This window comes from Larus michahellis, chromosome 8 (genome assembly GCF_964199755.1).
Source record: "Larus michahellis chromosome 8, bLarMic1.1, whole genome shotgun sequence".
In the NCBI taxonomy this organism is placed as follows: domain Eukaryota; kingdom Metazoa; phylum Chordata; class Aves; order Charadriiformes; family Laridae; genus Larus; species Larus michahellis.
In genome coordinates, this window is record NC_133903.1 from 28,342,259 (window position 1) to 28,359,483 (window position 17,225).

The following is a 17,225-nucleotide window of genomic DNA, read 5'->3' on the forward strand; positions in this document are numbered from 1 at the left end:
TTCTATGATTCTATAAAGTGTCTGAGAGAATACTCAAGTAACTGCAGACTCCATGAGTCCTTAGGACACATCACTTAGCCTTTATAAGCACCATCCTCTAGTGATTTGTGAAGAAGCTTTATCCAAGCAGAACATGGCACAGATAGAATTCAGACACCTGACAAAGGAGATGTGGTGTGTCCTGGTCTACACAATAGTTTGGGTCTCTCAGCTCAGGTGCTCTTTTAAGAGCTTTCCATCATGTTCAAAGCTGCACCAAAGGCAATGAATATTACAACTTACATCATTGAAAGTTAACTGGACCTCCCTCTTCTCTCCCAGTTTCAGAGAAGATATCGGAAATGTGGATGTGCCAAGAGTCTCATCCATAACATAGTTGGCATCCATCAAAGTAACCTAGAAAAGATACACACGTATTCAATTCTACTTCGATAAATCCCTTTTTAATTCCATACAGAGTATGCCTAAAGTAAAAAAAAAAAAAAAAAGGAACAGGAATAGGCCTAACCCAATCTAGTCAACGCCCAATGCCAACAGACATGTTTTATTTTCTCTCCCCTGTCCAGTTGAGGAGAGGCAGTGAAAGACCAGCTTTGGTGGGCACCTGGTGTCCAGCCAAGGTCAACCCACCACACCACACTTAGTTTTAAATGTGATATGCCAAAAAACATATAGCAACTTTTCAGTGAAGGCAGAATCCATACATCCTAGTCTTGTACCTACAGACCAAGATTTTTATAGCAACAATTTGGCAAAATGTGCAGCATTCCACATTATACAAAGCTTTTCCCTGTACCCAGCCAGATCTTCAAGTCTCTTCTCATACTCTCCATGTTAGAGCATGTACTTTTTCAAAATGTGATACTATCCAAAGATGTATGTGGATACCGCAGAACACTGTCCAATGCTTTTGCTCTAATCCATGTGTGTCTACATCAAGTAGGCTTTTTTCTCAGTGGCAGCCTTCCAATTCTCAAGTAAGATCTTCAGAAAGAATTTCAAATTACCATTTGCATGGTTGTCTGTTTGTGTTGTTCTCCAAACTCATTTGGCTTACGATTTTTTTCCACTTTGTGGAACTGTATCTTTTAAAATATCATATGTTTGTGGCTTGGACTATATCTTTTGCATAAAACAAATGGAATCAAGATAGAATCACTTGAATAAATAGTTGCTACATCTGGGTTCAGCCTCTTCTCAGCTATAAAGAATCTTCTTCATCCTGTGCCACAAGCAACCCTTTGAAATCATGAACTGTATTTTAGGACAGAACTCATAATTTTAATGGCATCTACGTTCTGTTTCCTTGCAGAACTTTATGACCATTACTGTAATCTCTGCAGGCTGTTTTTTAAAACCAACAGCAATAGCAAAAACTTCTTAATGGGATTTTGGAGAGCTGCTTACACTTCAGAGTGCAAACTTGACAACTGCACTTGGGACAGAGTTAAAGATTTAGATTAAAATAATCTGAGGAGTCGAGAGGATGGCGGAGTCTGTGTGATATTGGGAATTCACAAAGAGGTTTTGGGTTGGGAGGTGGTTTCACAGATGTGAATTCTGACATGGCACCATGCGGAATCGAAAGGCTCTGCTGGACACTGCATGACTGTGTATACACAACAATGGCAGAAGGCAAGTATCAGTTTTAACCTAAAGACTATACCTTTCATGTCAAAAAGAATGTTTCCCATGAACAACACATATATGTGTATTCAAATATATATATCAACCAGGTCCACAATTAACAATAGATACCACATTATTACATGGTATCACAGGTTCTTTGCAGGCATTTTTCATGGAATTTTATAGCAGGTGTCTCAGAAACCACCAGCAGCCTTTACTTATTGTAAAGATACATTTACAAATTCTACTCATAATCAGTCTTGTTGTGTTCTGTTGGAGGAGACAGAGACTCGCAGAACCTGGCAGTACGCTATGGCCATGCTCTGCTGGAAATCCACAGCATGCGAGCTCATAAAATCCTGTACTTTATAATGACTGGATAAAACCATGCTAAAAACTGAGAAACACCTTACAAAGTGTTAGCGAAATTACAAAGTATGTTTTAGTAACTGGGGGTTCCCACCCTGGTGGGGAATGAGCTAGTTGCATTGTTACCACAGAAGGAAGGGAATGACCCAGGCCTCCACATGGTCAAAAATACTTGAGAGCATGGAACAGTAAGAAATCAATGGCTTGCCACTCAACCTCTTCACATTTTAACATATTATTTAACACATTTTAACTATTATTTCCTATTCCTCAGTTTACCAATATGCTCATCTTTTGAAGACCATGAGAGCTACAACACATCACATCAATTATCTAGCCAGCTGTAGCTCTTGCAGATCTTCCAAAAGAGCACAGGATCTGCAAACAGATGGGTAAAACTCTGTGCCCCAGGACTTCTGTTAGAATCCACAAAGATTTTATCAGGTGAAATCGAAACATTTTTTATTTCCCATACTGCAACAACAGCAGGTTGATGAACCAAGTTCTTCTTTACTTCTTCCTGTTTCCACAAATACTCTCTCGCAAAGAAGCCAGAATCACTCCATTCCTCTTTCTAATTCCTGACACCGATTTGCCTGACTTGCTATTATAATTCAAGTACTAAGTGAGAGATTTCAAACTTTTCTCAAGTTTCCTATGGCCGGTTTGCATGTCTACAACCGAAACATTTAGCAAGAATCAACCCAGATGACTGTTGCACCTGACCAGCTGGTGGAAACTATTTTGGGTCATCTGCTTCCTGCAAAGCTGTAGTGAAGTCGTTGTGAATTCCCTAGTATTGTTCTCTCTTATGCAGGATGCATACGATAGTTCTTCATGCTCCATTGAGCTGATCATAGGATTCTTCCTCCCCGAGCTGTAGAACCTACTCCTCTCCCCTGGAACACAGGGAGCCTTGCAGGAAGCACAATTCAATTTTCAGACCTTGAACAGTTTAGCATCAAGAGATTATGGTTCCTAGCTCAATGAAAAGCTTCATAAGCTTTAGCCTCTGTCCCAGTTGGCCAATTTAGACAGGCTCTCTGTAAACTTGGGTGAGAAGACTTCACATATTAGGGCCATCCCCTATGAAGAACCAAGCTAACAAAGGACTATAGATTACCTTAAATGCTTGCCATGCCCACTTATAAAATAGTTACACTTAACACTCACCCTTTGTACACAATCCAGAAAGGCTTAACACACTGAGACTTAATGGTGATTTAGTCAACAAGCCTGCACACGAAGTAAGAGTACCCAAAACATCACTGGGTGGGCTGCTCAGCCCTTAGCTCCAGGCATAGAGGAGACACAACCATGCTTCTGCTTTCCGTCTCCTCAAGGAGAAGCAAGGAATGGGCAGAGACTTGACTTTGTCCCTGCCTATTCACTGCCCATAACAGTTCAATCAGTATAGGAAGCAAGGAGAAAATAATTTATGGCTGATGTGAAGAATTGTAACCTACTAGCCCTCAGCAGCAGTCTAAGAGATGACTCAGAGGCATATCTTAAAATGACTCTCAAGGCTACTCCTTGAATAATACAATTTGTACAACACCTCTTGCTTAGCACCACACCCAAAGGCAAAAACCGGCCTTTAATGTTTAAAATAAAGTTGTAATCTTGAGACAGCAGATGTCATACACGTACAAGCTACTGTTATTTTAACCTTACAGACATTGTACAACTTCAATTTTCACAGATGCAGCTCAGCCATGTAATTGTCTGGAGAAGAGAAGGCTCTGGGGAGACCTTACAGCAGCCTTCCAGTCCCTAAAGAGGGCCTACAGGAGAGATGGGGAGGGACTCTTGATCAGGGAGTGGAGCAATAGCATGAGGGGGAACAGTTTTGAACTGAAAGAGGGGAGATTTAGATTAGATATCGGGAAGAAATTCTTTCCTGTGAGGGTGGTGAGCCCCTGGAACAGGTTGCCCAGAGAAGCTGTGGCTGCCCCATCCCTGGAGGTGTTCAAGGCCAGGCTGGATGGGGCTTTGAGCAACCTGGTCTGGTGGGAAGTGTCCCTGCCCAGGGCAGGGGGTTGGAACTGGATGGTCTTTAAGGTCCCTTCCAACTCTAACCATTCTATGATTCTACGATTTACCTCAAGAACATTCTCTTGGTTGGGGTCCAAAATGAACTCAAAGGTCTCGTTCCACACAGGATTCACATCATTATTGAAATGTTTTGTTCTCTTCCTGCAATCAGGGGCGGATGGGATGAACAGCTCCACATAGGGATCTGGAGTGTCAACTGCAGAGCAAAACAGATGTTTAAGTATGCAAAACTCAAGTTTGGGTTGTAATAGTCAATGCAATTATGTGAAACCACAGAGCACCTCATGGTCTATGACAGAAAAATATTCAATTATATAAATTACATCAATATAATGACATGAATGATACAATCATATTAACCCAAGAAGAAGACGACATTATGCTTTTAAGAGTGGAGGAGAAAAGCCTTGAACAAACAGAATGGCAGTGGGACTGATTGAAGCTGATCGGAAATATGTAAACTTCTACCCGGCAGTGGTAATTATTTTTAAGACCTTTTACCCCTTCCTCTCTTTCTAGCCTTTAATTACTTTGGCTTGTGTCACAGAAGTAAGTATTCCCCAAAAGCAGTCTTCAGTTAATGAAAAGCAGCAGCTTGGTATACAGTTCTGGATCCTCTTTCACCTTTGCTGGTTTGGCAGTCCCAAAGGGAACCAGTCACTGCTAAACCACAGCGTAAGGACGGGTCTTCACCTCTGAAGCCACTCTGGTCACCAGAGCTTTGGGAAGGTCACTACAGAACCAAGAGCTTATTTACACAGGATATTTGAATAACACCGGTGCAGAACACTAACCAAAAATAAGAAACATATGCCAACTATAGCTAATCAGAATTAGCACTGGGAAAAAACAAACAGACATTGATAAAACTCATCTCGTGTCTAACAATAGCCATTCCTGAGAGCAAAGAATGCATTGTTGACAGCTGTAAAAATTCTACCTCTCCAACCGGTTAAAGCATGTGATTTTTTTTCTGTCCAGTGAGGTTTTTTCTATCCAATTAGATATTTTTTTTTCTGTCAAATTGGGCCAAGGCTGATATAGTCCTTTACAGATTTCTCAGAAACATTGCTCAGATGCTTCACGGGAGAGCATGGGAAGCTATTTCTGTGGGTTTGGTGATCATGAAAAGCTACCTGCTCTGCTGTGGTTTCCAGCATCCTCTCTTTAAAGTTTGTCCTCTGCTTTAGTGACCAATTTTCAAGCAAATGCAATACCCACCACAAACACGAATCCTTTCCTTAAAGGTCTCTTATTGAAAGAGATTAAAACCCGTTACTAGGTAAAATGGGTCTGAACATTCCTCCTTCTACACCATTTAAGTCTAAAGATACTTTTTTTCCAACAAAGTCAAATGTTTTTAGGTACTCTTGGATCTCAATATAACATTATCAGTGAGATGGAGAGGTCCAGAACCACATGGTCATTTCATCTGGGAAAAGGAAGAAAAAGGCAAAATAAAATAAAAAAAGGTTGATACTTTCAAATGGGAATAAATTGTCTTTTGGATAAAAACCAACAAAACAACAACAAAAAAAGGCTTTCTGAAACCACTTAGGAGGTTCTGTATGTGTACCAGGGCAGAAAGGAATCCAAACTCCTAACATTTGGCCTCCTGGCAATTCAAGTAGGGAACGTAGGCCAGAGCCATTGTGCCTTCTGATGCCACTGCTGTAAATAAAAGATACTGAACTCACCCTCAAAGTAATTCCAGTTTCTCTGGAGATGCAGAATAACGTGCAAGGGTTATACTTTGAATTAAGTATTCTTCTAGCTAGGGAAACTTTAGGGACAGCAAACAAATCTTATCCTGGACTCAGGCTCCCTCAATTACAATTTTGTATGTAAACAGCCTTTGTGATTCAAAGATTTCACCATGTGAGGATTTCCTTGGACTGCCACAACACTCCCTAGAACTCCTTATGGAGTTTTTCACTACGCTCCATGTCTGTAGGGCTTAGCTAATTGCTACCATTTGGCAGGTCATGCTGCTACCTGGAAAATTAACAAGCAGCTATTTAAAGTTGGGGATCAGCGTGGAAAGCCTGATATAGCAATCTTTATTAGCTCCTAAGACGTTATATCTGATCTTGTCTCTCATTTAAAGTCAGGAGATGAGGATCAACCCCCAAGTGTTCTTTAAATCTGTTTTCCCACTGGCAGATGTAACTAATTGCCAGCTTCTACTGAATAGAATCATAGAACGTGTTGAGTTGGAAGGGACCTTTAAAGGTCAATACATCAGCTCCCTTGAACTACTACACAAAATTTTGCCAGAAAGGAGTCAAGGCCCCTTGAAACTGAGGAGCAAAATATCTACCAAAATCAGAAGTGACAAGATCTCATCCGGGAAGTCTGTATACAGAGCACAACTTTGGCAGTAAACCCTACAGACTTGCTCTGCCAAGAGACTGAACTTAACTACAAAAGCTGGGGTTTTAACCAAAACACCGGTGCTGAAGAGTGTCCTGGGCAAAACATCAGTGCTTCCCATTGCGTTCAATTTTTTATGTGATCGGCCCTAGCTATAAGTTACAAAACTCTAATTTTTAATTTTAAACACAAACAACAAATGGTTTCCTATCTGTGATTAAAATCCCAAAGGCTGTGGAAACCCTGTCCCACCACACAGCTGGCACACAGATGCCATTACTAACTTCCTCTCAGGCCAACTCCAACCAAGTGTCGAAACAGAAACTAAACCCAAGGCAAAGAACAACTAAACTTAGAAAAATCAGTCGTCGTTACTCAGCTTTGCCAAGCCCGCCCCCCCACTCCCTGCCTTTATTGCTTTTTTTAACCCGAGGCAAAGAGTTAATCATCCGCCCTTTCATGTTTGAAAGTTTATTTTGTGCTACTTTCAATTACAAAAATGAAAATCTGTTCTTTTATAACTTGCTTCTTCAGATGAAGAGGAAAAATACTGGAAGACTGTGTGCTCTAAGCTATTGCTATAAACTATACTCTATTAATCAAAACCTTACTCCCTATTATTGGTCGGGGAGCAAGAATTAGCTACCAGCAATCTGGCAAGTAACACAAAAGTATTCACTTAATGTATTTCAAAACATTAAGGTTATCAAACAGATAAAGTCTATATCCTTTTGCTTTGATGTATTTGCTCCTGTTTGTGGTTTTGCTAGTTGATTTGCCAGGTAGGTTTTTCAAAAAAACTAATTTGAAAATGTAAGTGAAAAGTAGCTTGATCACTGCTACTGTTTATATTTTGATTTCAGAAGGAAGCATCTTTATGAAATGGTTTATGGGTCAAAAGCTGATGTTTTGTGAGTGTAATCAATATGAGAAAATTATCTATGTACAGACAATGCTGTCGTGGAATTGCCTTTATGTTAGCAGCCTACTTGAAATACCAACCACAGACTTTTCAAAAGAACAACCTGTAAGAGTTTGTATTTCTTCCTCAGGACACAGGAAGTTTTTTTTCGGAGCCTCCTATTCTTTGCTCAAGCATTCGCATGACTCCTTCAGAATCTGCAGGCTGGCTACCTGCAACGCACCTCAACTTTTTAATGTAGGTAAAGTTGGTGAGGTTTGCAAACGGAAAACTTGGAAGATTTGCAAATAGACGCATGCACCGCCATAATGGTATGATTCTGTTTTCCTCTCCTCCTGACACTCTCACTGTTTACAGTAAGTGCCTCAACATGTCCATACCACTAAACCACCACACTTCTCCCAGCATCAAAGAGCTTCACACATGAAGGCATAGAAGTCGCTCTGAAATAGAGGGACCAGGCACCTTTAGTATCGCTCAGGAAAAACAAAATATGACCTGACAATTAGGTACAAGTGTAACTCAAACCCCACCTTCACACTAAAAAATAAAATCAAGAGTTTCTGCATCGATGTTGATGGAACTCACAGAGGGTCCTGCAATTCGCAGCTTATAACTAGATGAATTATAAAGGTAATTAACAAAATGTTCATTGTCATAATTTTTTAAGATTTCCAGCACCCACCAAATCTTCAGGGGTTGAAGACAGGGTGTTATTTTTAAACACACCGGCTTAAGAAATGGCTGAGAGGTAGGAAGTAAGGATTCCATGACTTTTCCTTGTCTGATTTATCTCCAGGTTAAGTAATTGCTATAGAATCCTATCTCTAAATTACATTGTGAATCATGAAGTGAAACACACAATGGACAGTAATTAGGATCAATCATTTTCACATTAAAAATGAGTAATGCTTTAAGCAATCTATTAAAGAAACCTGTAAAATTTTCTACAATGACTGGAAACCATTCGATCTTATGTTACTAATTTGGTGAGATGACTGTCATCAGGCTCTCATATTAATATAATTAATATTTCAGACATAATTTATATTTCAGTCATTCCAATTTCAATTATTTCAATAGCATAATAGACACAAAGAAACTACAGAAAGCCTATTCAAATATAAAGCACCAAGGATGAAGCCAATATCATCATACATTAAAATTTATCTAATTTGTCCATCAAAAGTTGAAAGAAATTCAAAGTTCTTGAAGTATTCCAAAATCTGGCTTGCTACAAAAAAAAAAATCTGCACCATAAGAATTTGCATTTTTTTTCCCCACATGAGGATATCATAAACACTCGCGATCATAATGGATATTAAATAAAGCTATATTAACTTCCATTTCAGTTAATATATCCATCACCATTATAGACAGTAAATCTGGATCCAGATTTTTTGGACTCATGATCTCCAGACACCACGTTTACACAGTTACAGGAGTATTACAGCATGTACATGGCAGAACTTCCTTAAAAAGCTACGTTACTTTGGTTCGTTGGAGTTTTTTGTCTTCTGATTAACCAACATCCTCCACCATGAAGTGCAACCCCATTCAGAAAGTCTTACTAGGTCCCGAATGACCATTTTTGTCTACTTTCCACCATTTTTTTGGCTTACTGCAGCACATGCCCACTGCTGTCTGGCTGCAGGGCTCCTCGGAATTTTATGGAAGTTATCAAACCTACCATTTCTCTAGAGAAACCCAAAGCAGGGGGCACAAAGGTGTTTTCAACGGGTTGAATGGTAACTAGTATTGATGCCAGTAAACCAGCATGGTGTGAGCTACGTGAGTTTCTTCCTAGGCCAGAAAGATAGTTTTGACGTGTGTTTAAAAATAATGACCAAATTTTTATTCAAATAGTGCATTTTACGGGGCTCACTGGACAATATGCTTTGCAGCGGCATGGAAATATGATTTGATCTCTCTGCCACAGTCAGGTGAAAACATAACGAATTTTAAAATCACATTTTTTTCCCCACTTTAATGTGATTTTCCAGTTTTTGAAAAGGGAATTCTTAAAAACAGTACTTATCAATAACTGTCAAATATCAATAACTGTCAAATAATTAACACTTCCCAAACAACATATTAACAAATATATGAACTATTAAATTTGGCTCACTCTTTCTCTGCTGCACACTAGTAAAAGGACAGCCTAACACAAGGGCCTAAAAAAAGATGTCTCCTCTGTTCAGAACTTAGGCACCAGTAACTGATTAATTAATTCAGTATCAGATGGGCAAGGAGGAACGGAAAAAAGGCAGAGCGGCAAGGTCCCCTGTAGAGCAGCCAGCAATGGCACCTGGCTGGGTAACAGGGTGGAGGGAGTGGTAACCAGTCCTATCAGGATACTGGGTGCTCAGGGGAAGACATCGGCTTGGTTTTACCCCCTGCCCCCCCGGCCAATTCACAGGCAACAAATTAGTATGTGGAGTCTTTGCCGTGGAGGCTGGGGGTGTGATTTTGGAAACCAAGAAGTTCTTCTCCCGCCTGAAGAGGTGGTGCCCAGGAATGCCAGGAGCAGCACTGGCGGGCTCCGGCTGCCCCATGCACACTCATCTATCTCATCACTCTCTTAGGTAACCTTGGTGTTAAAAAACCACCCCAGCCCCACCAGCACAAGCTCCCCATCCAATACCATCAAACGCTGCAGCAGCTGACAGCAACACAGCCAAACTTTTGATCTCTGTTCTGACTTTCTGTTTTCAAAGAGGACTGTAGCCGAGTCTGCTATAAATTCAGGCCTCCCATTCGCTGGGAGCAGAAACTTCTGAGAGTCTTCAAAGAAATTCATAGTCTAACAGTTAATACAGATGCTAGACTGAAGGCCAGAAGGCCACAGGGAACCTAAAATACCCAGGAATACACAGAGATTAACAGTAAGCGCTCTCAAAGAGGAGGTGACAGGTTGTCTAAGGTGTCATAGGGAACGCCAGGGCTTTTTGCCTTCATCTTCAAGGGAAATTTTGCAAAAGGGATGATGCAGTGCAAGATTTCGTGAGCGGAAGGTGACAACAAGTGAAGTAAGGCAGCTCCCAGAGCAGCAGCTATGCTATGAGATATCCTGTCATTGGGTAATATGCTTATTAGGGATTATTAGTGCCTTGTATAACACTGCCTTTCATCTCTGGTGTTACTCAAGCAAGAGGAAGACCTGAAGTCCCAGCACAGGCTGTGCACCACCACCCAGTTTACTGGGGTGGGAGACCACTATCGGTTTCGCTGAAGGTTCAAAGCGAATTTGTAGAAGTGCCAAGACCAAAAAAATATCCTCTTAGAACCATAGAATAGTTTGGGTTGGAAGGGACCTTTAAAGGTCATCTAGTCCAACCCCCTGCCATGGGCAGGGACATCTTCAACTAGACCAGGTTGCTCAGAGCCCCGTCCAACCTGGCCTGGAACGTCTCCACGGATGGGGCATCTACCACTTCTCTGGGCAACCCGGGCCAGTGTCTCACCACCCTCAAAGTAAACAATCTCTTCCTTCTACCTAGTCTGAATCTTCCCTCTTTTAGTTTAAAGCCATTGCCTCTTCTCCTATTGCAACATGCCCTGCTAAAAAGTTTGTCCCCGAGTTTCTTAAAAGCCCCTGTTCCTGGTTGAGCGACACAGGATTAATATAGCCAGCTGTGGTGTGCAGGTCTCAGTGTTTTTGAGCCCCACAACCATGTATTAGTAGACTGGGCCCATCTTCCAATGTTGCTGCCCACAACTGGGAAGAGAGAGGAAAAAATATCCTGTGCTCCAGACTCCCTTACCAGCCATCCCAAGGCCCTGAAGTCTCTTTTGATTGTGCTTGGACTACTTCTCTAGGTTATCTGTACCATTCCCTTTACAGACAGACAGCAGTGAAAAATGACTAAAACATTACCCTGCAATAGCCCAGAGAAAAATCTGGTTTTCTAGTGGTATGCCAGAATCTAAGGGATTTAGGGTTTTTTGTCTTTGTTTTTTTAATGAATTGAAATGCCTAGTTCTTAAGAGCTTTTTTAGTGTGAAACTTTCCACTCTGCCAACAAAGACACAAGCAGGAGAGAAGGAAGAGGCGGCATGGCTGCCTTGTTCAGCTATGACTGTGGGTCCACTGCCCAGATCTGGGCAGTGATAATTTCGTCTAGAGTAGGTTTAGGCACATCATCACATTCCTGGAAAATTGCTCAAAACCCACAATACGACTTTTACTCCAGATTTATGTTAGCTGATGGAGTACAGATTATTCCAGTCTGGCATAAAGTCCACTAATACAAATTTAAACTGGCAACGTTTTCTGAATCCGCAGAACAAGTTTACACTGGATCTGTGTTTGGTATCATGAGGCTTTAGAGGTTTTGGTCCTCTATCAGCAGCCCTAGAGCTTGATTTACTATATTGCTGAAGTGCAGCCTGCATGTCTTTGAGCGAGATGAGGCTCTTTAATTCAGACAATTGTCAGGAAGGTTTTAAAAACCTGGAGCTGTCTTAACTGGGCAGAACCGCAGCGAAGTGTAAGCTCAGGTTGGCTACATAAACATCACATCTAAGTAAAACCATCATCCTTGCTACTGCAAGCAGTTACAGGAAATTCAAAATTAAAAGTGACACCTGTGAATCGTGTCTGCCCCAACCTCGCTGCTCGGTCGGGTTATTACAGGCATTTCATTTACTGAATGAATGGATTACGAAGCGCTTAGTCAGAACAGCACACGCACGCTGACGTTAACAGGTCCACAGAGGGAAAGGTATGATTGTGCGTGTGAGTTCATCTGGCCAACTAAGCCTGGCAAAACCTAGCACTAAGCAGACATTCCCTGTATTTCACCTGTCCTACAAGGCTGTTGGCCGGATGCTTTGACAGAGCAGTTTTTAGTTACAGGTCTTACAAAAGTGTTTCTTTCTGTAGTGATGAAGGTTAAATGACTTTTTCCCCTCCCTTTCAGAATACATTCAGTCACAAATATATAAGTTAGCACATTCATGTATGTGTAAGGATTTTTCTTTGGTACAGACCCATACGTGGGGCGGTTTGCATTCTGCAAAATGCAAGTAACCAGAGGGTGCTTCAAATCACACTTTCAAAAGCCCATTTTACAAACAAATTAACATCTTCTCCATGCAGTAGATAGCAACCTGCAGAACTCGTTATCAAAGAAGCTGTGGATGAGAAGACTTATGTGGACTGAAGGAAAACCAGTGAAGTTTATGCAAGAAAAACTCAGCAAGGGCTACTAATTACATCAAAAGTACATCCAGCTCAGGGAGTCCCTTACTGAAGGCAGCCGAGTGCTTGGAGAGGATCAGAGGAAAGTGTCACACGCTTACCCTGTTTGGATTTTTCCTTTGTATCTGACTGTGACTGATGTTCTTCCTGATTCTCCTCTAGGATCAGGCATTAGCCGAACTCTTAACACAACTTCAAAGCCCTCCATGGGAAGGGCGACGAGAGAGAAAAGAAAGCTTGAAAAAAAATCAAATTATTACAGAGAACAAATGGAATAAAAGGAGGGAGAACCCTTGTAAATGGAGGGAGTGAAAGGCTCAAACTTGAGAAAGAGTGGTGTCTGCAGCTCCCTGAAGGAGTTCTGCCTGGAGACAGGACGGCACATGAAAGCGAAAGAGCTCCCAGTCACTGTCAAGCTCCCTTCTCCTGGGGCTGCAGCTGGTGATAGCATGGCAAGGGCAGGGAGACAAGGAGGTCCTTCAAGCAGAACATCAAGCAAGATGGATCCTTGGTCTAAGCCAGCATCACTGCTTTGACATTATCACTACGGTGTAACCGAGTAACAGGAGAGCCTTCCTCTAAGACAAAAACAAATTTTCACTAACCTTTTCCAGAAACAGTTCCTGCCTCAATAACTACGTGGTTAAGTGTTCAGAGACAAAATTTGGTTCTCATCAAAAAAGTCTTTTTGCAACTGAAAAGATCAGCGTTTTCTGGATCAGTTTCACTGTGGAACACACAAGCCTGTTTCTAACACAACTTTCACCTCCCAGCACTGCTTCTGGCTAAAATATTGCCCGTGTCAAGGAAACTGAAATCTAGTCTACGATTGCCTCAACATTAGACCGAGATCTGCAGTAGACATTTCACGAGCAGTTCTTACAAGTGTTGTTCATTTTTGAAGATACACATTTTTTAAGGATACATATTTCAGTACCAGCCTATGGCTTGAGAGCCAGTCAGCTGCTATGGCTGGCAATGGAGTAGGGACCGCTACAGAACACAACCAAAAGTAGGGCTGGTACCAAGGCTGTCAGAGAGAGTCAAATCAAACTGAAGCCCACAGAGCTTAGTCATCCTGGGACTCAGTTGCCCATCCAGGGCACCCTAGCACAACTTCTCTGTCTCCTTCCTGCAAGATACTTCCAGCATCCCTCCTCTGCTTTGCTCTCTGTTAAGCATGTAGTACATCTTATGGCTCCCGGCCACGTGAAGATCTGCATGTGCAGCCTGTAGGACCTGGAAGATTGGCCAACTCTGACCTACTTTTTCCAGGCTGTTAGGCTGGCAAAGCGGAGGAGTTTGGCTTGTTTTTCTCTTGAAGTTCTCTTGCAAAAATCAGGGCCTGCCCAATGGCCTTGCAGGAAGAGCATTATCGGATGACATTGCAACAGTTAAGTCAAGTATACTGTATCTAAGTCAAGGTGCAAGACCAGCCAGCTGTGACACAGAGAACAGCTAGATTCATCCTGGATGAGCTGCTGTAACACAGACTATTCTGTCCCTGCCCTAACACAAGCAGGCAAGTCTCCAATTCCTTCCCTTTCAGCAAGCTCAAGTTGAAAACACTGCATGAGGCTACTGTGACTCCAGCTTTAAATGAGCCAGCTCCAACCCCAAGAGCTATGGCTGAAAGAGAACACAGCCCCAGGGTAAAGATGTGTGGACATCACCTCCTCCTCCCATCCACATTGCTGAAGCAGATCCCACAGCCAGGACCAGGCTGGTGCTGCAGGCAGGGAAAGGTACACACTCCTCCCACATAACGTGACAGCTCCACTTTTCCTTTGGAGAGCCAGGAGGCAGGTCAGTGGCACTGGCCCAGCCAAGGAACATCTCCTAGACTTGCAGGGGATGTCTCTTGCCAGTTGCAGCAGCATATGCTAACTGTGCCAAGAGCCACTTGTAGAAGCTGCTTTCCACCTCCGTGCTAGCAAGTTTTGCAAGCAGGGGTTTAGCTCTGTTGACAGGAGTGCTCCCGATACTTTAACTTGTTTATCTGAGCAGTCTAACTACAGTGGAAATGAATCCTTAATTCCAACTGGGTGGACAGAAACTGGGATAGAAGCTGAGTACCAGTGCCACAAGCTATCCTAACTTTTAATGTTTTTAAGAAAAGACTTTTTCCTTAAAAATGCCCAGAATTACACTGTTTATTACCATAACATCATAAGAAGATGAAGCAAATAAAGTCTGCAAATTGAAAACAGGATTAAGCGAGATTAGTGATTATTAACAGTCATACAACTGGTTTCCTTTGTAGATGCTATGAATTGTTTTGAAAGCCGGTATACTTAAACACGGATCTTTAAAGATGTAAGACAAATTTTATGATGCTTCCTTTGGCCCAGTTTTCCACCAAGCCCTTTGAAAATCCAGAAGGGGACAGATCCTATGGAAAGAACCACCACGGTTTGCAAGTGTTTCTGTTCCAGAATGATGCAGTTGCTGGTTCTTTTCTACGAATTCTGGTACTTTCATGGCAGTAAGGAAAGGCTCTACAGTATGGTGTGGTATCTGGAGTAGATTCAAAACTAAACATCCAGTATATAAAAACCTCACTGGACTGGAGACAAGGCCTTGGAGCCTCTTCCAAAAGCTCCAGTCAAAGTGATTTTACAAGGTCTATTGACCCCGGCAACAAGCAGAATGATAACCAATTAGGGTAATTAAATCCTCACCAAAAACATGCAGATTTTGACATATCCCATCTTGTTTTGGGCTTCTGTGGCAGGTTGGGGCAGCAGGAGGGGCTTCTGTGAGAAGATACCAGAATCTGCCCCATATCAGACAGAGCCAGTTTTAGCTGACTCCAAGACAGACCAGCTGCTAGCCAAAGCTGAGCCCATCAGCAGCACTGGTGGTACCCCTGCGATAACGTACTTAAAGGGTAAAAAATACTGTGCAGCAGCTGTGAGAGAAGAAGAAGAAAATGTGACAGAAGCAACTATGAAGTTACCAAATCAGTGAAGAAGGATCGGGAGGAGATGCTCCAGGTGCCAGAGCAGAGATTCCCCCATACTGATGCAGGCTGTCCACTTGCAGCCCATGGAGGACCGTGGTGGAGTAGAGACCCACACTGAAGTCTGTGGAGGATCCCATGCTGGAGCGGGCAGATGTGCCCTGAAGGAAGCCACAGCCCATGTACAGCCCACACAGGAGCAGATTTTCTGAGAGGAACTGTGGCTCATGGGGACCCTTGCTGGAACAGTACATTCCTGAAGGACTGTACCCCACAGAAAGGGCCTATGGTGGAGCAGTTCTTGAAGCCCATGGGAAGGGCCCACATTGGAGAAGGTTATGAAGGAATTTATGCTGTGGGAGGGAGCCCACCCTGGAGCAGGGGAAAAACATGAAGAAAGGAGCAGCTGCCAAGACAACACGGTACAAACTGACCAAAACCCCATTCCTCTGCATTGCCTGGAAGGAGGATATAGAAGAGCCGGGAGTGAAGTTGAGCCTGGGAAGAAGGGAGGTGTAGGGAAGAAGATGTTTTTAGTTTTATCTCTAACTAACCTACTCCATTACAATCAATTGGCAATAAATTAAAGTAATTTCCTCCAACTGAGTCTTTTTGCTTGTGATGATAATAGGTAAGCAATCCCCCTGTCCTCATCTCGATCCGCAAGAGCTTTTCATCTTATTTCCTCCCTCCAACCTGTTGATGGAAGGGGAGCAATAGAGTGGCTTGGTGGGCACCTGGTGGCCAGCCAAGGTCAACCCACCACACATCCACTGCAGGTGCTCATCTCATAAATCTTCCAGCCTGTAAAAAGACTTAGCCAGAAGAGCTGAGCACAGCTATTAGAGCAGCAGTCACTAAGAGAGAATCTAAATATTTTGTAGAGATAGAGCTGCATTGGTTGGATATTGATAGGACAATATCTAGAGTGTGAGAGCCACCTTGAAAGGGATACCACAAAATTAGAACAAGTGAAATCAGTAAAGGAAATACTCCTATACGAAGGCAACAGTAAATGGGCAGATACCTAAAATAAGGACCTGAATGAACTCCTGGGAAAGAGGGAATCTGCTCTCAAAACTTTTCTTCTCCCCTTCCCAAACATTCTGGGTCATACATTCTTATCATCCACACACATTCACAGATTGACAAACTGGTGAAAACAAACTGTCTTCCTTCATATATGAAAACCATTTGCATGAAAAGTTTCTATGATGCAATTATTGCCTTTTCCTTTATTTTTATGTGCTTTATCAGTGAGAAACAAAAGCAGCTACCGTAGCCTAGCTATTCAGATCCTGGTATGACCCAGATTTAGATTTGATTGCTTGTCTTTGTCAGATCACTCTACAAAAAAATTTAAAGCTTACAGAGACAATGGGAAATCTCAGCCAAATAAAAATAGTACAGTAGGACTGGAAGCTATCCTAGCTCCAGCTTTCTCTGTTGTTCCAGCCACCCACATCAGCCAGGACACTAAAAATATGTCTTGAACCTGCAGTGCTGTGTGTGTGAACTCTTCACTCGAGGAAACACATTGCCTGTGGAGGTTACAGTGTGGTAGGCATCTATTACCTCGTTTTAAGGATGGCACAGCCATTTACGCTCCCCATTAATGGACAGGTCAAAAAACCTTGAAAAATTTGCTTACAATACTGCATATCTTCCCAGCCTGGGCTTGAGGAAACAGAGGTGTGGATAACTATGCCAGA

The 17,225-nt window shown here is 42.3% G+C and overlaps 1 protein-coding gene across 1 annotated transcript in view; it reads right to left on the bottom strand.

Moving 5' to 3' along the window:
- The window catches only part of PLA2G4A (phospholipase A2 group IVA), an 85,479-nt gene that overhangs the window by 40,518 nt on the left and 27,736 nt on the right, over positions 1-17,225 (bottom strand). Inside the window, exons 5-6 of the mRNA XM_074597824.1 lie at positions 4,101-4,249; positions 283-396 (exon numbers count right to left, since the gene is read on the bottom strand). Of these exons, the coding sequence (XP_074453925.1) occupies positions 283-396; positions 4,101-4,249 (263 nt within the window). The remainder of the gene's footprint in view (positions 1-282; positions 397-4,100; positions 4,250-17,225) is intronic.